The 23,549-nt window shown below is 45.5% G+C and overlaps 1 protein-coding gene across 2 annotated transcripts in view; it reads left to right on the top strand.

Moving 5' to 3' along the window:
* Window positions 1-23,549, top strand: part of ADCK1 (aarF domain containing kinase 1) — an 81,200-nt gene that overhangs the window by 385 nt on the left and 57,266 nt on the right. Inside the window, exons 2-3 of one of the 2 annotated variants that reach the window (XM_010583778.1) lie at window positions 2,710-2,847; window positions 7,875-7,958. In XM_010583778.1, coding sequence (XP_010582080.1) covers window positions 2,722-2,847; window positions 7,875-7,958 — 210 coding nt within the window. In that variant the 5' untranslated portion in view covers window positions 2,710-2,721. Of the gene's footprint in view, window positions 1-2,709; window positions 2,848-7,874; window positions 7,959-15,003; window positions 15,071-23,549 lie in introns of those variants that run through there. The other variant, XM_010583779.1, reaches the window with a different exon arrangement.

A 23,549-nucleotide genomic window follows, 5' to 3' on the forward strand; every position in this document is an offset into this window, starting at 1 on the left:
GGGTAGACCTCGGGCCGCGCTGCTGCGGGCGCGGGCTCGGGCGCGGGCTCGGGCGCGCGGATCGGCCTCGTTGGGGCTTTGCGGCCGCCCTGGGCGCGCTGTCCCCGCTGCCCGCGGGGGCGGTCAGGGCTCCCGGGGCCTGGGAGGGCGCGGTCTCCCGGGCCGCGCTGCCGCGCCGGGGCACAGGCCCGGGCAGGCGGCGGTGGTGGGCCTCGAGGGAGTCGCCTCCTGGGCTCCGGGAGCCCGGTAGCCGCCGTCCGTCCCGGGTCCCCCGAGTGGGAGTGGGAGAGGCACGGCGCCCGGCTGTAAGGAACGGGAACCTTCCGCCTGTGAAGTCGTGTGAAAGTCAAAGCAGCCGGCTCAGCTAGGCGGCGGAAGAGCTGGAGGCGGCCCGTCAACGCGGGCCTTTATAACGAGAGGCGGTGACATCCTGAGGCTATTTCACAGCTGACAGGGTCTTTAAGATCCCCCTAGGGGTGTCGTAATGGCTCATTTACATGGAAAAGGCTCCTCGACACCTTATGCAAAACTTTGAAATACAATTGATTTCTGACAATTCCATTTCTGTACCTTATATTGGAGGGGGTTTATTTCTTCCCTTTTTATTGGTACAACACATTAAGCATGAAAGCAGGAACTTTGTTGCTGAAGAGCTCAGCTGCTCTGCCTGTTTATTTGCTACCTAAAGTTCCCATCTTCTGCTCGTGACGTACAGCTGGCGGGTATGGCAATAGATGTGATGTCACGAACTGCAGATTATACCTTCAGGTAGGAATAAGATGCAAGAACAGATGGACTTGCATCCTGCTTTCACGCAAATGTTCTTTTAGTAATAAAGAAAGTAAAGGAAAAAATAATGAAAGAGAGGGGCATATTTTCTGTGTTGAAAAAATGTCACTGTTTGCACCTTTCGATTTCCAATAAATGAAATTTTACAAAAACGTACAAGGAGCAGAAATGGTTTAATTAAAACATGTTGCAGAAAATGTCTTTTGAAGGTGATGGAGGATACAGGAGATTTCTGTGCAAAAGAGATCAGCCCTCCAGGAAGGAGCCCCTAAATTTGTAGATTTTCTGTGAGGCAGGGGGAGGAGGGCAGCTTTCTTGGGGGGAAGCACGTGTTCATTTGGCTGCAGTCAAGGGGCCAGGTTTATTTTGTCTTGAGTTTGATTGTAGGTTTGGAGGAGTCCTGATCAGCCAGCTACCCCTTCCAAGAGGAGAAAGAGCTGGGGTGTTGCAGGCAGCTCTGACAGGTGCTGACAGAATGTGTCTTGGCTTTTCTGCCTCAAAGTTACCTAGGACTTGTAAGGAAATGAAAGGAAATAATAAAGTTTAGCTAAGGTTCATGTACAGAGGTCTCTTGTGTTATGTTAGTCTATTTCACTGATTGTGTTCTTGTGAACTGTTTTTGAAAGGCTTGACCTGTGTCACTGCACGTGTTTTTTGGTTATAAGGCTTCCGAGAGAAAAGGCACACACCAGACTGACCCTGATAAAGGCTCACAGCAAGAAGTAGGAAAGTTTCTTGATCAAGTCTAAGAGTGGCAGGATTAGTGGACTCCATCTTGATGGGGTAAAAGCCCACACTCTGTCAGGAGTGCTCTTGAGAGCTTGCAGAGTAGGTAAACCATGCCTCTTGATTCGTAGTGTAAGCAGAAAGAATGGTCAACCATATTTTCTATCTAATACCAGCCAAAGGGAAAGGAAAGAAAAATACACCTAATTTGTGATTTTTTTTTCAGGTCTGAATCCTCTAAAGTGACATAAAGAATCATAATACATATATCATGTAATGAATTACATGTTTACACTACTTTATATACTGTAAGCAATGAATACAGTGCTCCAAAGTGCTTAGTGTGGGAGATGCGTTTGTTCCCCACCATTGTCTCCCAGACAAAAAGTGAGTGAGAAGTGTCTCACCCTAGGCCTGTGCTGGGCCTGTGACAGAGCCAGGATTAGGCTGTTGATTTCTGCAGATGTCCGTTCTGCCAGTGCAGTCCCTGCCTGGCACTTGAGTGGGGTAGTGATGATGAGAAAACAGATTTCGCTTGGTCACTCTGATCAGGTCTCCCATCCCCTGCGTTGTATGCAGCTGTCTGCCACTGGCTGCTGGAATTGCATGTGCGACCTCCAGGGATGCATTGCCTCTTGCCCTACCACTCATCAGCAGTGAGGCACTTTCGCAACTAGTCTGGCAGAGTTTCCAGCAAGTTTTGGGTGTTCTTGATGTTGCAAGAGCTCTTTTTAAACCTTGCTTTTTTATATCTTCTATTATCCCCTTGCAATCTGCCTGTGCTGTGGTATCTTCAAAACATTTGCATTGAAGAGGCAGCCTATTGCTGTGATCAGAATTGAGTTTTGGTGAGCTTGTACTCCCTTCTCTCTGTCCACCTGTTGTTTCTCCTTGTAAAGCCTTTGGGACCATGAACAAATGTTTTGTTGTGGGTGCACAAGGTCTAGCAGTGAGGTACTTCTGGGTTTGTGGCCCATAGACACTGTTGAGTTAGGAATAGCTATGGAGTCAGAGCAGAACAGCTTACGTTTGGTCGCTGCATGATTGCTTGAGCTCTTGGCTGGGGGCAGTGCTAGCAATGCATTATTAGCAAAGGAGCAATTAAAACCTGTTTTGTCACGTCCCTTGGGGCTGTAGGCATCTGATCACTGCATCCTTCTCAGATGTTACAGTTGCTGTTTTGTGTCTCGGCAGGGTTCATCAGTCATGGCACGAAGGGCCTTGAAACTTGCCTCGTTGGCAGCAGCTGCTTCTGGCATCTATCTGTATGGAAACAAGTTTCTGGATCCCAATGATTTTGGAGTTGTTCGTGTGGGCCGAGCCATTGCCACAGTAAGTTTCACCCTAGTAACGCGCAGGAGGATTCCTAGTTGGGTAAGGGAATTGGAGTTCACAAGAACTTGGGATTTCCTGCATTCCCTCTCTGCGTTTCCAGTTGGCACCTGGCTCCGAGAGTCAGAAGGTCAATAGGGAGCTCTTCAAGTTGTTGACACAGTGGGGAGAAAAGGGGTGAAGGCATATGAAGAATAGAGCTGTCGTTGCACGTTTTGGAAAGAAACAAAGAGATACTGGGCTGCAGAGAACTGTCTCTGTTTCCCCAAATAGGGTGGGACCTTCAGAGCAAGGGCTGACTTTGGGCCCATGTCTTCATCAGCCACCCTTCCAGGTCAGTCACCTAGGTACAGTGTCCTGCTGCCTTTAACAGTGACCTAGTTAGTAGGTAACAGTTCAATGGTTCAAACCATCTTGTCTGCATATGCCATTTTTTACATTGGAACCTTTTGTTTTAAGGATCGTGGTTGTTGTATTGATATGCTACAGTAGCCATTGCCCTGTGACCCTTAGTATGAGAGATTTGGGGAGAGGAGGGCAGGTGTTTTGAGGATCATTCTCAAAGCAAGGGTGAAGTGAGGATGGGAGATGATGTACTTCTGAGATTGGATTCCAGATTTGTAAAATAAACACTACATCTGCCTAGCATCACCGCTATTTCACCCTTGTGTTGATCACCACTCCAGAAAACCTGAGAATGCAGACTGCTAGCCAAACAGTTTGCTGCCTTCTCCTTGAGGATATTCACTGATGAATCCATGAGCAGCCAGGAACAGATCTGATGATCCAGAGCAGAGACTCTGGAGGGGGTATCAGTCTCCCTGTACCTCACTTGCATTACACATCTGTCACTTCAGGCCACGATCTCCATCATTTACAGACCCCCAGTAGTAAGTAGCTCTCTGTCTGCATATTCTATGACTTTTAAGCACTTCATTAATGAGTTTTACAGGGAGTCAGCTCCTGAGGGCAGGTGCAATAAGAAACAAGCTCTCTGGGTTGGCTCAGATGCCATGCCGTTTATATGTGCAAGCTGCATCATGAAATATTGTGAAAAGTGAGTGTTTATTTTGAAAGAGTGAGGGCAGAAGTACAAACTGTAATCTTTCCTTCTTACCTAGTAAGTGCTAAGCTTCGTGCTCTGTCCCTGACCATAAGGCAGTGCTGCCTGGTGGCAGGGAGTAGCTCTCTCCCTTTTACTGCACAGGAAACTGAGGCACAGAGGGGGAACACAGCTTAATGTGCCTGGAGGGGATTCTGCTATTCAGACTGTTTGGGGTCTCCAGTCTGCCCTTGAGTTCTGCCTGCTTGACCAGTGTTTCTCAGTCTTTCTTGAAGCCAGAGTTTTTGTGGCTATCTTCTGTTTAAGACAAAAATAAGTGAGAAGTGTGCAGTGATGAAGCTGTGCAGTTGGTCTGTGTTTTGAGTGATGGTGAGAGATTACTTTCCTGATGAATAGGAAGTAGGGAAAAGGAGGGTTTTTTTGCTTTAGATGCTGGTGAATCTAAAGACGTGCTTGACTTTCACGTCCTCTGCCTTCAGGGAAGTCACAAGTCATGGGCACTTCACTGGCCCTGCTCTTAAATGCGTTAGAGGGTTCTGCACCCATAGCTGCAAGCAGTGACCCCCTGTTCTGGTTTTGGCTGGAATAAAGTTAATTTTCTTCCTAGTAGCTGGTATTGTGCTGTGTTTTGGATTTAGGATGAGAGTAATGTTGATAACGTAACTGATGTTTTAGTTGTTGCTAAGCAGTATTTATACTAAGTCAAGGACTTTTCAGCTTTTCATACTGCCCTGCCAGCAAAGGCTAGGAGTGCACACGTAACTGGGAGGGGACACAGCAAGGACAGCTGACCCAAATGTTCCAAAGGGGTATTCCATACCATATTCCATACCATATGACATCATACCCAGTATGTAAACTGGGAAGTTGGCTGGGGAACACCCAGCTTGGGGATTGGCTGGGCATTGGTCACCGGGTGGTGAGCAATTGTATTGTGCATCACTTGTTTTGTATATTCTATTATTATTATTTTATTATTATTAGTATTGTTATTATTTTCCCTTCCTTTTCTGTCCTATTAAACTGTCTTTATCTGAACCCATGAGGTTTTTTTTTTTTGATTGTCTCCCCCATCCTACTGTGTGGGGTGGGGAGTGAGTGAGTGGCTGTGTGGTGCTTTGTTGCCGGCTGGGGTTAAACCACGACACCTTCAAAAACAAGCTACCAATGCTCAGTCTTCTTTAGGTTATGGCAGCATGTGTTTGCATCTGTGTGTCTGTATACTTTTCAAACACGAATTTTCTGTCTCTTTTGAATTCTGTGTTCCCTCTAATATACAGGACTGCATATGGTTAGGTTGCTTCCGAGAGATTCTTTAGTCCTGCTGCACCAGTGACCTCTGCCTTCCCAGCTTGGGGTCTGCTCCTTGTTGGAAAGTCAGAGGTCAGCTCTCATCTGAGCACTGGCAGCCCAAACTGCTCTCATTCCTTAGCTATGGACCGGGTGAAGCCAACAGAGCAATTAGACATGTTCCTTTCTAAGACACTCAGCTTCTCAGGCTTGCTCTTTTTGTAAATGAAAGCTGAAACTCTGTAGCAAACAAGTGACTTTCGATATTGGTTGCATCTGCATGGATCCAAAGCATCTGTCCTTCAATCTAGCCCTGCCCAGGCTTCTTAACCTGGCTGCTTGATTCAATTATTGGACAATAGCCAGGCAAAAGCAGGTTGTAATTAAGAGGCTGTAATTCTTAAGAACTAAGTTCAGCAGCAGCAGACACAAAACTTTAAGACAAGTTGTGGTGTGGCAAACAAAACAAAACAAAAGCCTGGCGAAAAGAACACACGGAGGCCAAGAAACCTGACCTAGAACTACAGGACTCTGGAACGATTTGAGTCTGCTTGTATTTTAAGCGTACTGGTTCAGTAGTCCTTTGCACACTCTCCTAAGAAACTTGTTGAAGCGCATGAGCAGAAAATTTCTTCTTGCACCTCAGTTTAGGGAACTCACTCTTGCTTACCTGTGGGTAGACAACTATTCAGAGGGAACATTGTGCCATGACTTGGTAACATCTGAGGATAGTTTTAGGAGTGGTGGAAGAGTGCGAGGTATTGAGAAGTCATTGATACAAAGTAGAAGCCCAAGTCTTTGGGACATTTAACACTGGACTGGATACAAGATCAGTTAAAGAAGTAATCTGGCATTTGTAAGTGGAGGGACTGGTTGATCTTGTAGGTCTTTTTATGTCTCTCAGATTCAGTCTCACACTGTAACATGGATGACAGCACTAGTCTTGGATGAGAACGAAGCCAGTGGCGTGGCCAGCAACACATTTCAGACAGTTTCTATGTTCTGGTAAAATTAGAAACCTGGCAGAGTGGTTGTGCATTTGCTATATTTCTTTGAGGGTATCCCAGTTGTTTTGGGTATGTGGAAGGAACGTTCTGTGCAGTAGCTGGAATACATCTCAGACACTAGCAGGGATTTGGCAATGTCAGAGTTGCCTATCAGGATCATCATAATACTAATTTAGTGTTTAAGATTACGATGTAATTAGCAACCACTTAATTAATTCCCTCTTCCTCTGTAATACAGGCCAATCTGTTAGCTGCTTCTTTTCAAGTTGGAGGTGATAATTACCCTCGTGGACCAGAGATAAAATAAGAACCAACTCAAGCCTTCATGCAAGGCTGATTTGAACCTCCCTCCACTTCAAAGTTGTTCTTTGAGGTTGTGAAGATGCTTTGAACAATTTTTCTTCTGAATGGGTCTCTGTGTAGCTGTGTAGCTCCTGAGTTCACCAGGGGCAAGAAAGCCTGAAAAGCCAGAAAAAAAATTTGCTGTGCTGTTTCCAGTTCGGAAAACAGGAAACATGAGAAACCTAACCTCCACAAGGAAGGAGTGTGTCTGTTTGTAACCGATTCCCAGCTTGGTCCCCTCTTGGATGCATCTCTGAGCTTTTGACTGTTTCTGTATTGTCAGTTCCAGTGACTTTGTCTCAAACCAGATTTGATCCCCTTGCCTCCCTGGCTTTCACAACTGTGCTTTATGCCCTTCCTAGGCATGTTTGCAGTGAAAAGTGGGGCTAGTATCCTGTCCCAGAATGGGATGCTACCCCTTCAGTAGGGAGATTTTAGGAAATCTGACTTTAGATCTGAGTTAGCAAATGGTTCTTTATGGCAATGATCTTGAAGTTCAAATGGCAGGTTAGTGGACAGGCTCATCTAGATGTACATTCCCTTCTGTCCCTCCCAGTAAACTTAATAAACATGACCTGTATGTTTCTGTTCCATTTGCTGGTGTTCTGACTGTGGAAAGAGAGGAACTTTAGTCATAGGATAAAATTGTGAAATACCCTAGATCCATTTTCAGAAATCATTAAGGCACTTAGGAATCTAATTCCATTGTCTGTGGCTACGTCTAGCTAAAAAGCTTTAGCTGGATCCCCATATTGTTATTTTGTAATTGGGTGTCTGACCCTTTGTACCTCTAGTCCTTTGTGCAGTTGAATATCATCAAAAGTACTGCTGCTTGTGCTAATCGGTGAGCTTGTCTTCAGTCACTCTGCTCCCTGCTGAGCCACCTCCCCAGACTGAGCTCAGCATGCACCAGTGTGGTGGTGTGAAGATGAAGTGTGGAATATCTGATGGGGCACAAACAGGGTCTGCATGGCATGGCCTCTATTACTAGCAGCAGACCTTATTGTGGAAGCCCCAGATGGTTGAGAATGGGAGTCTGCTGTGCGAGGTGCTGTACAGAGATTATGAAAATGCTTTGAGTTTCTCAAATAGAAGACAGTATAGGAGTGCCAAGTGTTGCTTATTTTTAATAGTTACATGTCAATGAGGTCCCTGTCCTGCTTTCTATAAAAGTTCATTGAAATTGAAATATTTTAATTTAATTTCTTATGACTCTGTTACCATAAACTTCACTGTGGAGCCTAAACTGCATGCATTCTCCTTAACAAAGTTTTGTTGGTTTGATAACTGTAGAGCTTGCTCAACATTTCTGGTTTCATTTGCAGACAGCAGTTATCACCTATGACTACCTGACCTCTCTTCGGAGCGTCCCATACGGATCAGAGGAGTATGATTTCCTCAAATCACAGGTGGGTGATAGCACTAGATTGTGTTCCTCGGAAACTGCAAGGCACAGGTGTGTTGCCAAAGCCATTACTGTATATCAAACCATCAATCTGTCAGCTTAATAATTCAATATGCCTTCTACCAAATTGTTAACAGCAAACTGTGCTGCATATTAGATAAGATTCTTGCAGGACCTGCATTGCCCAGTGGAGAACGTCCCTTGTCAAGAGTAGCCACATGCAACCAGTGCTCACTTATGTCCATTAGAGATTCAAGTACTCGGTGTATGGGGTAAGATGCATTTGGGCTCTGTCACCGGTTCTCTGCTGCCCAGACTGGTTGTGTGGAGGTCAGCTGCTGAGAGGGGCCTGGCAGTAGTTTCTTATCCTGCTTATTGGATAAGAAGGCTCAGGGATTTAAGTAAAAAGAGTAATTTGGAGGGGAAATAATAGGGATGAATCAGGCTTGCAGATCTCTGAAGAAATAAGAATTGGGCAAAGAAATGTACATCTTATTGCAAAACACATTGTTATGTTTTGATATCAGTAATTAATGTGAATAGAAAAAGGATTTCTAGTGAGAAGGAAGATAAGTACCGCTATTGCTCCTCTCAGTCTTGTGCTGCACCTTTCATTCCAACCTACAGCCCTACAAAACCTTGAGCTGTGAGTGACACTGGGTTTTAGTTGAGTGCACATGTTGTGTGTGTAGCTAGGGTCTCTCTGCTGTTCCAGCTCAAGGCCTCTTTGGAGTGAGAAATATGGCTTATGCCAAATTAGGCCAGTCTGCATAGTGTGTTTGAAGTAAGGTCTTTAACCACATTTTTCTTCTTAGTGCATGTAGGATTCAGTCCACTGGTGTGGTTGTAATGCATGCGGTGGTGCTCTCCAGGGTGTTTCAGACTGGAGGGACTCTAAAGCTGGAAACAGTGGTGGGCCAGGTAGAAATCAGTGGCACTGGACTCCAGCATGCTTTAGTATTCCTCTGGCAGAAAATCCACATAATCGGTGTGGTCTTAGAGTATTTGGGATAGTCTGCAGAGTGGCTTCCTTGGACTTGTTCTCATCCTCTCCTGTCTAAAGATGCTAAGCTGTTCTGCTGTAGCTCCCCATCACAGGTGAGTGGCATTGATGCCCTGGCATAAACTGGAGATAGAGGTGTTGGAGTCTGGAGCTTCACTTTCCATCTGCCCGTGTCTCTGTCACATGCCTTTGAAACCTGTTTTGCAGAAGAGCTGCTTGTAGCTTTCTTGAGCGACACCAAAGTTATGAAGTTATCAGTGCTGTGGACAGCTTGTCACGTGACAGCAGTTCGCAGCAGTCCTTGCAAATTCCTGACCTTTTGCCACGTCACTCCATGGCTTCATTAACCTCTGTCATGCAGGTTTTGATGGTTTGTCAATTGATGCCCCAGGCAGCCAGAAAGGGCCCTGTTTGCCGGCACTGCACAGAGCTGGCCTCTCCCTGCTTGGCAGCCAAAACTAGCCAAGTCAGCCTCTGTGCGTGGCAGAGCCAGTGGCAAGCACAGCATGTCAGGGTGACACAAGAGCACTCTGTGGCATGGGTAGCACTAGCTTGTGGCTGCAGGAAGGGGAATGAGCTGGGAGATAGGAGGAGGTAGGCACAGGCATAGCATGAGTTAGTAAAACTCGTTGGCCTGTGGAGGTCTGTCCTGCTGTTGGCAGGTGTTATGGAGGGCCACCACTGAGCCTGACAGTGACAGCACTTGTGGGTTCCTCAGCAACATCCCTGTAGAGCTTGTGCTAGCAAAGCATCAGTTTGGCATGGGAGAATTTTTTGGGCGTGGGCAATTGCATGCCAAACCCTTTATGTCAGAGCAGTTCTAAGTGGATGGCAACTAAGTCTTTACCATCTTGCAGGTCTTTTAACACTGTGGGAGCTGATTTTGTTGGTCTCGGACTAGCTCAGAATGACTTGTAAGAAGTTGCCCCATTGGAGTTGGTACTAAAGATTAGTCACTGGATGGGGCCAAGAGGATGGAAATGCCCCTCCCAAATAAGTGTTGTGTGTGAAGGATACTTACCCAGATGTTGCTTCTACTAGCCTCTGTCCTGGATAGCTCTCTGGTGCTTTCAGCCATTTGTTGTACTCTATTTGCTTTCTGTCTTTCCAGTGAGGCCAGCTTAACCTCCTCTTCATATGCTGAGAGTTTGGGATTTTCTTTTAAGCATGTGTATGAACTGGTTACTGATTTCTTCACTTTTCGTGCTGTGCCTAGGAGAGAGATTCTGTGAGGCAGGGATTTGGTGACCCTGGGACTGTGGGTAGTGCCAGCAGGTCTGGGTGCAGCTTCTGTGCCTCTGTCTCCGGTGAGGGGGTATAGCTGCATGTGTGTCTAGGATGGGCTTGCAATTGGGAGTGGAAAAACACTTTTTCTGTGTATCTTCCCCCTGGTACTCAGCTTACTGGTAGGTGCTAATAATGCCTAACTTGCTCTCCATGGACTCCCAGTTAGCCATTAAACTGGAGCCTCTAAATTACCCATGGCCTCAGATGAGAGATGGGAAGCCTCAGTGGCAGCACCAGTCCCTGAGTCCATTGGGGCCAAAGAGGGACATAGTCATTAGGAAACAATTAAATGCAAAGCAGATTAAGAAGGAAATGGGTTCCTCAGGGGCTTTTAGCCAGGTTCCTGGCTAATTCCAAGGAATTCTCTTCAATCTTACTCTATTTTTCTGTCCCTCGTGGACCACTTTTGATGCTAATGCTCTCAGCCCCTCAGTTCTCAGCACCTTTTTATGGCCAGCAGATTGGGGGTGTTTTACTACTTTCCATGAGGCAGGAGGCAGTATCTGGGAATTCAGTGTGTGTCCCTGGGGTTGGTTTGCCTCTCTCTGGTTCTCCCATCAGCCAGGAGATATGAGCATCCACCTTCCTGATGGCACTCACAGCCCTTCCTCAGCAACAGCCAAGAACAAAAAAATGTCTTATCTTTTCCATTCCTGCCCCTGCCTGTAGCAGGGATAAACCTCCTTAAGTGGTCAGGCTTTATGTCCATCCCAGTGGTTGCTTCATCTCGCCATTGGTGGCTGGACCACATAGGTAACTTGATCTTTCTCCTGAGTTACGGATGCTTTCCTGGGGTGTCTGCCGTTTTCCTGCATATGATGATAATGCCAGTATACTGATCTCAAGGCCAGTGGTAGCCATGGTTAGCCCCAAGACATCAGATGTCTGCAGGTCTAGTCTCAGGAGCATTAGGGGAGATATGAGCTTTCTTCACTTCATGTCTGTTTCATTATATGATTCTGGCCATCTTTGCACATGTAAGCTTGGGCATTTCTTTCCATTTCTACCTCTGCTTGTACTGGGTCAGAGGAGGAAGGAGGGCAGCCTGCTCAGTGCCATTTCCTTACCTATTGCTTTCTCAGCAAACCATTTTATTCTGTAGAGGGCTGTGTTTCTCTGACATTCTTCTGCCTCCTTGAATGTTTGTCTCCTCAGTCTCAAGTCAGCCTACCCTGTGACATTTCCAGTGTGCCTCTCATTGTAGTACCTGGATGTCTTCGTTGACACTTCGTATATTGCTGGCATTAATTTCTCTTGATCCTACTGTCAGTCAGGAGGTATCTCACAACATGCAGTTTGTTTAAGGGCTGGCATCAACGGGATTCTGAGTTGTTGTCAGTGAAGTAAGAGGATTGCAATGGGTTGGTCATCTTGCAGATTTCAGCAGAAGTGTCCACAGTTGAAAATCTTTGGCAGGGCATTTTTGTGTTGTGTTCCTCTGTAAGACAAAAGGTTACTGCTGTGAACGTGGATACAGGTATTTTTTTTAATGGAGAGGATGTAGCAAGGAGAGAAAGGATCTGTAGTCAAGGTGTTTTGGAAGACAGTGGGAATCCATTCCTGAACTAACTTTGTTGGGTATAGAATTGCTTTGTCAGGGAAAAGCCATTTGGGGAGGTTAATTAACTTTCCTCCTTTTGAGAGCAGAATGAGGATGTTCTCCTTATTCAGACTCCTGGTTATTGGGCTGTCAGTATCTACGCAAATATTTGGAAGGTGTAACCTTGTGCCATCATTATACAGAATAGGATTCCTTGCTCCTTGGAGGCTGTTCCTGGCGTTTGTTGTGTTTGCTTCTCACAGTGGGGTGAGTGTTTTCAAAATGAGCTGAGTCTCCCAGTGAAGTTGTCCAATGAAAGGATCCTGGAAGGAAAATGAGTGGGTGTATGCGTGTGTGTGTGTTTTCCAAAAAACCCCTACAGTTTCTGGATAGTTCAGGCCAATAAAATAGCCTGTGTCTTTGGACTTCCTTCATGATTCAGTAACACTGTGTGCCTTAAATAATAGGAAGTGATGTCCTAAAATAGTTTCTTCATGATGGAGGTGGACTGCATCTGCAGAGCGAAATCCCCAGGAGCTCTCCATGGCATTCCTTCAAAAAGGCAATTGTGAATGGGGTCTGGGGGCTGTTCTACACCACAGCCAGTGCATGCGGTGGTGGCTTTCTTTGCTTGTGCTTCAACCTGTGGTGAACTGGGGTGAGAAGAAGCAAATGAACTTCCCTATGACACATGGAATAACCATTAGGTGGCAGTGACTTTCTGTCACCAAACTAAATGGGAACCAGTAATAGAAAGGTGAAGAGCTTCATGGCCCATCCACAGTCCCTGAGCTGATCGTGTTTGGTTGCCCTATTATGTGCTCCCCAGGATATCTCAATCTAAACAGCATGGTCAACGCTAATGCAGTCTAAAAAAAGCTACTAGCAGGGCCAGCTGTTGGCTTGATGACTCTACATTTGAGCACTGCTGTCTAGCAAACTTCCTGCCAACACATAAAGCATGAAAGCTTTGCACTGAAAACACATAACAAGCTGTAAAATAAATCTTATAAGACACTTCCTTTTCCTCCTTCTGCTTTCTAGAGTGGTGTCAGCTGAACATTATGGCCACAGCATCTCTAGGTTTTAATCTGTAGCATTAAGAAGGTCCTTTTTTTCTGGGATGTGTGCCTATGAAACAAGATGTTCTTCAGTCCTCTGCAGTGATTTATTCAGAGAAATGGGCCATCTCACTGTGACATTTTTGCAGGAGGAAGAAGGAGAGAAGTGAGAGGAAAGAGGCAGTGCCCCATTTATTGCACTTTTTTTCCTGGCTGTGCACCCTAGTCCCTGAAGTGCTTCACTCCAGGAGCATGAGTGTGAGGTGTCAGGCACACTGCTTGCCTAAGTGGGCCTGCATCTTTCTTACACCTCCCCAGCAGGAGTGAAACTGTGTGCCTTGGGAGCATTTAGCCATCTCTCCTCCAGGTGGGGCTATCCCTTTTCATTTGAATCCCTGAAGACCTCATTACTTTGCTTCCTTAGAGCTGCTGAAGAGGTACATAATAGCCAGAGGAATATCTGAAGAACATCTCAACTAGTACAGTGAGGAAACCATTAGGAAGCCCTTGAAGGATGTAGGGTGTAAGGACCCTGCACTATGAGAAGCACTATAAAAAGACCAAGTGGAAAGTGAAGAAATAATCTTGTTTTATTTAGTGTTTGGACTATGCCTTGAGTCCCAATGTGAAATGACCACTCAGCAGTGCAAAGTCAAGAGATACGGCAAGAGATGGTGTCTTCTCTGAAGAGCTCATGGTTGAGATTTATTTATTTGCCTAGATTTTCACCCTAGATGTGAATGGTGCAAATAAATATGAACATAGGATTTCTCAGAGGGTTGAAGGTCTGTGTAAAGAGAGAAGGAAACAAAAAGCAGGAATTGCTTAGGATGCCACTGTAAGTAACTCAAGGCTGAAACCATTGACTTTGGATCAGGCCCTAATTAGGGATGTTTTCTTAATGAAGGACTGTGTAGCCTTGAACTACTGGCCAGTTTATATGACTTGGTTGTTGGAGGCCACCTGTAAAATCAGTAGAGCTGACAGATAGCCAGTGCTTTACCTATTTTAAGAATAGGAATACAGCTGGCTTGAGAATTGAAATAATTGCATCTGAAACTAGGAAAAAAAGATACCTAAAAGATGCATTTGGGGATGGAGACACATCAGTACTTGCAATGGCAAACTGGGCTTCTCAAATGTCATTTTGTTTGTCCTTTGAGTCCTTAACAAGACCCATATTCTGGATTCTGTTCCTAGGTTACTGTAGTCAGCTTGCAATGAAACGCCAGCTTGAAGGATCCCAAATTAGGAGTACAGAGGTGCAAAAACAGGAGTGAAAAGACTAGTGTGGTCTGCAGAGGATATTTCACGTATCAGGCCAGGCTGGAATTTCAGAGAAGGACTGAATACTGTAGATTTGCTCTGCTAAACCAGTGACCTTATCACATTCTCCCCAAAGTGTATCTGATAAAAGACTGTGCTGGAGGGTAGCACACAATTATCTTACCTGTCAAGCTAGTGTCTTCATTTAGTCTGTTAAGTCAGTGTTGAGGGAATTGCTGTGGTGGGTGGTGTCTTGCAAACACTTCTCTGGACTTCTTGGCAACGTTGAAGGCATCTTAGTGGGTTCCAGGCAAACGCTTTTACCTATGTGGGGGCCACCCTGTTTGCGTACTTGAGGGAAAGGTGTCTCTGACAGGAACTCTGCTGTCTTCATCTGGTGCCCCAGGCAGGACCAGGCAGGACTCTACCAGTCTGAGGAAGCCCTGGGGACTAAGAAAAAAGGAAGTTATGTTTTGCTTGAGTTGGAGCAGTTGCTGATTTAGTCTAGGAACAAAACAAAATATAAAGTTCGGTGCCAGGTTTGGAAGCTACCCCTTACTTTATTTACTTTATTTACTAGATCAGCTGCCCTGCCTAGAAATCTGCTGATGTGAGCACATGTTTGCATTTTTGTACATCTGGACAAGCACATCTGTCTGCCTGTAGACATGTGCCTGTGTGTTCAGGCATGAGTGCTCCTGTTGAAGTAGCCACTTCTGAGACAGAGACAAAAGTTCAAAGATGGCTTTGAAGCAGTGAATCCAAGATGGTAATCACATTCAGTGCTAGCCTAGTTAAGCCTACTTTTGGTCCCATAGAACTGGTTTGGGGTTTCTTTTTTGTTTTCTTGTCTCTTTTTTGACTTTAGAGTCCTGTCTCAGTGGCTGCAAATCCTGCTGATGGTGCACCGTTCAGAGCAGCTTGCTGTTCCTTCCTCTGCAGCAGCATCATCTTGGCAGGTCTGACACCAGTAACAACTTGTTTTTGTCAGTGTACTGAGCTGATGTGACTTGGAAGGGGCCCACAGGGAGCAGATAAACATAGTGACAAGGGTCATCTTTATACAGCTTCCACTCTGTTCCTAGCTCCGCTTTAACAATGAATCTGCATGTGAGCCTGCACGTATACACACATGCACAGTGCTTTATGAAATGCCTCCTGCCAAGCCTGGATCCGTTTACTGTCTGGCCAGTTTTGCTGAATTTAGAGGTAAATTCACTGAAAAGGTCACTACCAGAGTTGCTTTTCAAAAAACACCAGCTCCTAAAATGTCTTTACTGCCTCTGCAATCTCTGTTTGAAAATGTATTCATTTTGAGTTGCCTGTGAACTCTGTAACTGTGCAGCCTGTTTGTTATTGTAGGGTTGCTCTGAACACAAGCTGTTTTTTATAGGATTGCTGAAGGGCAGCAGGCTTTGCACTCCCATTTGTTTATCATAGGACTATTGTGTGAAGAGAAGTAGGGAAGATACACTTTCCTCCCTTGGGCCCTTTCCTTTGCGTTCACAGTCACGCAGCACAGCTGGGCATTTCCAGAGCACAGCAGGAGCTGTTTCATCTCTGCAGTGCCCTGGTATTGCCTGTTCTGTCTCTCTTCTTCCTCTCCAGGACAGCTTCCCTGCTTCTATTTCTTGCAGTAAGCTGAGGTTTTGCTATGGCAGTCTGAATTGGGAGTTATTCACTGCCAATATATGGAGTGGTGATCCTTGACTAGGAACATTGTTATAATGAAATGATGGCTCCTGAGCAACGGGGAGTGAGAAACAGCAAGGCTGTTAGCTGGAGCTGTGCTTTCCTCACTCTGAGCTGGTGCTTGTACTGGGCTATGTGCTTGAAGTCAAGAGGTGTTTGCAACCTGATGCATGTGACAGGCTCCCAAGAGCTATACCAGCTCCTGCCTCCCTGACCAGCAGGGTTAGATCCACTACAACTTTCCTTGACCTCCACTGGCTCCAAAGGCCACAGGCTAGGGACTGAGTCTGTACCAGTAGTGAGGGTGATGTTTGATTCTTTTAAACCTATGTTTTGATTTTAGGGTAGCAAGTGCTTGGTAACGTGGTTGAGGACTGAGCAAAATGCAGGCAAGAAGCAGCTTCACACATGCACCTCTCCTGGTATATCCCCATCTGAACACATGCAGCTTCCCACACTAGCCCTGCACAGCTGACCTCTCTGTTCACTTTTGCCGCCATCCTGTACCAGGCCTGAATCAGCTTCCTGCTCTCCTGCTTCTCCTGCAGCTCTGCCCTTACCTCTCCCCACTGATGCCTCAGCCCTGGCTGCCACATCTGTGGCAGCCACCAAGCTGCTGGCAGATTAGATACAGACTTGCCCCACCTGGCCTTGCATTCATTAGTAACTCACATGGCAAAGATTTGCCACAATCTTCATTTTCTGAGAAAACTGAGACCCAGGCACTGGGTGGATTCATTGCCAGCCCCAGGCAGGACAGCTCTCCCATGCTGCAGCTTTGCACACCTGTGTGAATGGCAGCTGAGGCAGCAGGTTTTCCCTTCCCAGTCCCTTTCTGGAGTAGGATTCCCAGCTCTGGCAGAGCTTGGTCCTCACCTGGAGAGACGAGCTCCACACTGTGCATGTCTTAGCTTCATTCCTGGAAATCTGACTCCAGAAACAGTCAGATGTCAGGTTCCGTAACATGCTGAAATCCAATGAGCTCACAGCCCAAGGAACTCTCCCATTTACAAACAGCCTAGAAACCCATTATATTTCATCTTAGTATTGAAATACTAATGCAGGCATGTGACTTTCATTTGAAGAATACTAAATATAAATAAAGCAACAATGAAGTAGTCAAGCTCTGTCCTTTTGCAACATCTTTGAAATGGTGGGATGTATGTGTAGCTAATGAAGTAAAGTTCCTTTAAATAGTGTCCACTGCTTATAATTGTTGGACATATGTGTAGTAAATTAAAGAAGAAGCAATTAGATAAGACCACTTCCCCACACAGCCCCCATCCCAGTGGCAGATGCCCCTCCTTCCACCTGCATTGCTCAACAAATTTCATCTCAAGAGGGGAAATGAATTCTCAATTGCAACATGCCTAGTAATTAACCGCACTGTAATTTTGATGTGCAGTGCTGTCACCCACCATCGGGTGGGAGTGGAAAAGGCACTGCATTTTGTTGATGGTTGAACATTTGTTTTCCTCATCATTTTGACACCAGAGGTAATTGCCATTCCTGAAATATTCTCTCACTACCATTATAAAGCAACTGTTAGGGACAAATTAATTATGAAGAATCTCGTTATGACAGATAAATAGGCCAACAGAGGAGATTTCTTTTTCTTCTTGCAGGCAACTGAATAGTAAAATCTAACAGCTCCCATATAACTGCTAGAAACATGTGCTTCTCTGTAAGCCAACTCATATTTTGTTGGAGATGGGGGATTTGCAAAACTAGGACTAGAGTATAGAGTGGGTTTCCAAGCTTGCTTTTATTGAGCTTTTGGTTTCCCAATATCACGTGCCAAAATGAGCTTGAGTCTGGGCATTGCCATATGGAGGGGAGGTCTTCATGGTTGGTATTCGACCAATGTCTTCTGTCTGGGTCATGGCTGAGCAGCATCATGAAGGCTTGGAAGTGAGGAATGCTGGACTTGTGGATTTGATGGATTTTAGAACAAGACATAAAGTCATTATCTGGACTGCTTTATTGTCTCTGAGGGTTCCTTGTGTCAGGGAGGTCAGATCTGATGTGCTGGTTGAGTTCCAAGTGGCCAATGATCTGTTTGTCTGTGTCCCCCTGGAAGTTGCAGACTACCTGCCCCAAATTATTCTTGTGCAGTGCTCTCTGGGGACTGTTGTGATGTGGCCCACAGACAACTGCCTTCCTCTAGTGGAGGTGATTGAGGCACCCTGCCTCCCTGTGACTGAAGTGCTCTGTCAAAGCCCAGGGGAGGAGGAGTTTGAAATAACTGGATTGCTCATGGCTGTGTTTAGAAGCTCACCCAATTTATGTATAGTCAGGACAGCAATTCATGTAGTAATTGTGCTTTCAAAGAGGCAGTTAGATATGTATCTCATAGTTGACTGGCTACTATGGGATGCTAGTGAATCCCAGGTGCTGATGAGCACAGAATTAAAAAGGAGCCTATTTTAGGCTTCAGAATAGGCATAATGTAGATTTAAAGAAGCTCCTGGAGAGGCCTGTTCATGTTCTCAGCTTTGCTGCCTTTGATGTCTCACTCAAGTCATCAGGCAGTAGTGACTCAGGAAAGGATTTCTCTAGTTGGGACTGGAGTCCCCTCTTACCACCTCCAGCCAAGTGCTTGTATATGCAGCACTCTGTCCCTGCCCAGGAAAGGAACAAATCTTCAGTGGTAATCAATGCACAACCCACTTCGTGCCATGATCTCCTTAATGAGAGAACAGTGAAGCTCCTCTCTTTTCTAGAGACCGAATCAAGACCATGATTATCCCATTTTCCATCTTCTCCTGCCTGCTGACATCAACTCCCAGTTTCACTGACTTCATCCTTCTTCATGGGATCTCTGTATCTCTGTGTGGAGTATGTAGATGCTTTAATATTAAATACTTGGGGCTAGAAGTCATACATAGCATTACTTTTGGACTACTAGCATCTGATTTCATTGCTTTGCTTCATGTCCATCTTGTGTAGTGCTAATTCTCTATGGTCCTTTCTGGCATGCAAATTTTGTCTTTGGGACTATCCACAGTGATTGTATTTTGCCAGCAAAGTCTCATTCTTTGGAGGATCTTCGTCAGTATTATCTTTCTGTCAGGTTTTGCACTGATTGCCTTTGTGACAGGCCTTTTGTCTTGAGTTTACTATTTAGCTTCTAGCCAAGATTAGAAATTAGCTATCTTTGACTACCCTGTTGATCGAGATTGCCTTTTGCCTATTATCTCCACTGCAGTGTCATCTTTGTTTTTTCTTGTCCAGTGTTAGCCTCTTATAGCAGATTGTCCACCCTTTGATAAAGGAACCTTGACTTTTGCTATTGTGAGATGCAAACTGAAACCTCTGGATTCCTAGATGGTGCTTTCTTTTTTAAATCGTGGCAAGCACTGCCCAATTTGCAATTTTCTCCACAGAGAAGTTGTAACTGCGTAGTGATGGACCAGGCTTCCCTTACCCTGCCCCTTGGGGTATTGCACAGGTGGTAAGTGGTAATCAGCATCTTTTAAATGAAGAAAAAATCCACCCTAGATTTCCACTTGTGCTGGTTTTGGCTGGGATAGAGTTAATTTTCTTCATAGTAGCTAGTATGGGGCTATGTTTTGGATTTGTGCTGAAAACAGTGTTGATAACACAGGGATGTTTTCATTGTTGCTGAGCAGTGCTTACACAGTCAAGGCATTTTCTGCTTCTCACATCACACCACCAGCGAGGAGGCTGGGGGTGCACAAGAAGTTGGGAGGGGACACAGCTGGGACAGCTGACCCCAACTGACCCCAGGGATATTCCAGACCATAGTCATGCTCAGTGTATAAAGCTGGGGGAAGAAGAAGGAAGGGGGGGACGTTCAGAGTGATGGTGTTTGTCTTCCCAAGCCACTGTTACTCGTGATGGAGCCCTGCTTTCCTGGAGATGGCTGAACACCTGCCTGCTGATGGGAAGTGGTGAATGAATTCCTTGTTTTGCTTTGCTTGTGTGTGTGGCTTTTGCTTTACCTATTAAACTGTCTGTATCTCAATCCATGAGTTTTCTCATTTACCCTTCTGATTCTCTCCCCCATCCTGGCACGGGGGGACGAGCGAGCAGCTGTGTGGGCCTTAGTTACTGGCTGGGATTAATCCACAACACAGCTTGATAAAGCCCATTTCCTGCTATTTGTAGGTGCTTCTCTTGAAGGATGGGGGATAAGGATAGGGATATTCCTTCACAGGCAATTGTGCAGAAATCTGTTTTATAATGTCGTAGGTTGAACCACTCTTAAATGTTGACCCATCTCTTTGATCCTGGATGCAATAGGTAACATGGAGGTGGAGGGGTTTTGCTCCTTTTCTTCTTGGCTGTGTGCCCAGCTCCCCATATACTGCTTCCTGTTGCACTCAATTCCTCGTAAATAAAATAATGGCTGACAATGAGTCTGTGGGTGCAGGGACACTCTGTTTTCTTAAAATTAGAATGAGACAAGATATCCAACAGCTTTACTGACTATTTTACTCTAGGTTCTTATAATATGTTTGACATTTACAAATGCAGCATCCCTGACTCATGAATGCTCATTCGTCTCTTACATGAGAGGGAAAACTCAACAACTGCCAATGGAAAGGGCAAAATCTTGAATATGTAATTGTATATGAAGATGATCTCAGTTTTATTCCCTTCACAGCCTTGGTGATCCACAGCGAAGTGCAGGGGAGACATGTACAGTATCGTTCATTGTGGTACCAGCTGCAACAAAGGCAATTAGCTCTGGTACTGCTGGGGGTAATTCCTTCTGCCTATTGTGGGAGCAGAAGTAATCTACTCTGGATAATGAATAACCAACATGCGGCCTCACCTGGGCTCTCCTTTTGTTCATCTCAGTTTGGTGCCATGTCAAATATTCATGTGTTTTACTTTATTAAACTTCCATCTCACGCTATTTTAAAGTGGCACTCTCAAAGCCAATATAGGTTCTCTCTGTTGCTTGTGTTCCTCGCAGCCGTAAGGATTCAGTAGACGAAATGCTACCTTCACTGGCACCCACATAAGCCCATTTTTTCCAAATTCTGCTTTCATTGGCACCTGCACAAAGCTATTGTTTTCAGTGAGAGAGCACAGGAGTGGCTGCAAGGAAGGATCTGACCTTCTAATTGTAGTTTAACAAGTCTATTGATTGTGTATGAATCAGAAGAGACACCAGCTCAGTCTCCCATAGTGGTAACATTGCTGGGATGCTAGTAGACACTGGCTGCCTTTCTTGGTGTGGAGCCGGATGAACGAGCTGGAGTAATTTATATATATTTTTTTTCACTGAGGTCAGCAATTCTGACTGATATCCAGAAGGGAACAGACCTGCTGAGTAACAAGGGGACATTTCTTGTTTTTTTTTTTTTTCAACGTAGGCACTTTTAAAAGTAGAACTGCACTTTGCCATTGATGATGACTTACTGGCACTGCAGCCACTCTCTATCTGTTGGATGTGGTGCTATGACAGTCACTGCAGTTTTTTGGAATTGACAGTGTAATCCCATGGTTGTTATCTTTCCTGAATTCCTCGTCAATCCAATTTAATCACTTCTAGCTATTTCATGTGTTACTGTCTCTCTCTTCTTCAGGCATCGTGTTCCTATGGGAAGAGGTCTGTACTTCAAAGGTCAGAGCTTCTCAGATTAAAGAAGGGGAAATGAATCTGCCACTCTCAGTTTGGTAAGGGGCTGTATTGAGATCTCTAGAGAGATTGCAATGGAAACCCTTCTTTCTGGGTTCTGTGACCAAGCTGAATGCTGGTGCCTGTCTGGGTGGCTGTAGGAGAGGGAGCCTGCTTGCTCTGCTCCCCTGGCCGTTGGAGTGACCTGCCAAGAGAGAATTTGCACGTGTACAAGGGGAAGAAGCTGCTGTTGCATGGTTTAATCGCCTGATGTTGACTCAGATAGGTCCTGACTGGAGGTCAGCTGTGACGTGCAGCTGGTAGGGTGGGATTCGACTGTTGGAAAGAGAAAAACGTCAGCCCAGATTCTTTGGGGTTGACAAAGTGGATGTGACGATTTCTCCCCTCCAGCTGCAACGGCTGCCTCTGTGCTTCCTTCTTCCCTGCACACCCACACTAGGAGAGCAGACTGTGTGAAGCTACCCTGTCTTGACCTTCAGCTGCTGAACTAGATGATGCTTAGCTGAGCTTTCTCCATCTTTCTTTTGGTGCTTGGGCTATCCATCCTGATAAACCTCACCTTTCAGTGTGTCTTTCAGTGTATCTTCTGTCTGTTGGTGCTTCCTGTGGAGCCCATAGCTTTTCCAGCTCCATTTTATTGCAGGATGGGATGTGTGGACTAAGGGAAGAAGCTGTCAGATGTCCATCCTCATCCCTGCTGCTAGGATCCCTCACTTTGCTTTGAAGGCCAGGAATATTCAGCATTGAACAGATTCCCTTGATACTCATTTCATCTCATCTTCCACCTCTTCACTAACCCTAGTAACACCCTGTATGTTTCCCTTCCTGTTTACAGTGTCTGACCTCTTGAGTAGTTGGAAAATGTTACCAGGTCAGCCTTCTTGGCACCATCTCATTTTATTATTGAGGACACATCACGAAACGCTTTCTCTTTTATACCATAGTGGTTCATCTGTCTTGCAGTGGCTCCTGATGTACTCTTCATTGTTTGTTTTGCTCTCTCTAGTCTATCTGGGACTTCAGACCTTTTTTTAAGTGCAGAGACCATCTCTACATCCCTCTCCCTGATGCACAGCCTCCCTATGCATAGCCATAACCGTATGAGATTCAGTGAGAGCTGATTCCCACTGTGCCCTTATTTGAGCTCTTCCCATGACCCAGGACCAGCCCTCACTTCCTATGCTACTGCCTTCCTAGGGTCTCCTTACATGGACATAGCTGTCTGGGGAGTCTTCTCCCTTCAGGTCATTGTCACTGCACAACATCATCTCTTGCTGTTCAGTCAATAGTCTACGGTTTCTGTAGGGTGTGTCAGCAGGTCCTGTTTAGGGAACACTCCTGAATGTAACACACATCTCGGTTGATCTTGTTTCTTATAGCAACAGAAAATAGCAATAAAACAGGGCTTAATAAAACTGATGGCTGGGAGCCCCCCGCTACAGCTAAAGACAAGGCCATATAAGATGGTGTCTTTACAGCCCTCAGTTGTTTTCAGTGCCATCCCATATGGTCTGATCCAAGCTGAGCTGAATTAATTTTGTTAGCAAGATTTTGAGAGATGCTGTGTCAAATTTATTATCATTTCACCTGCCTCTGTAACAGGAGCTGCAGGTACTGTGATCAATGGATTGAGACACATGCCTAATTTCACTGCGGCTTCTGTAAATGTCTCTGTGCCTTCTGCAGCCATGCTGTTGAATTACTTCCTATCCTCCATGGGTGCTTTGCAACGAAGCACAGGACAGATCTCTTTGTATACCAACCCTATCAGGACAACAAGGCACTGAGGGCACTTTTGGGAACCTGCTGACTTTGCAAGTATTATACATAGGTCTGGTCCTTCTGTCTCATGCAAATCTGATCTGATCTTATCCTCATGTGTAAGTGCCATTCACATAAACATACATGCCCTAAAAGAGAGCCTGTGTGAAGGACCTCTTGTACAGTCACAGGGTAAAACAGCTTTAAGAGCAGAACCTTCACTGGAGGTGATGTCTGTAGGTGTAAAGGACTCAGCTTGACTCTCATATACCTGTATTCAACAGTTTGATCTGGAACTGTTAGTGGGAGAGAATAGACAGGTAATGCTATAGCCATAGAAGCACTATGTCCCAGTTATTTAGCATGTTATT

This window comes from Haliaeetus leucocephalus, unplaced genomic scaffold, assembly GCF_000737465.1.
Source record: "Haliaeetus leucocephalus isolate CR32 unplaced genomic scaffold, Haliaeetus_leucocephalus-4.0 Scaffold932, whole genome shotgun sequence".
NCBI lineage: Eukaryota > Metazoa > Chordata > Aves > Accipitriformes > Accipitridae > Haliaeetus > Haliaeetus leucocephalus.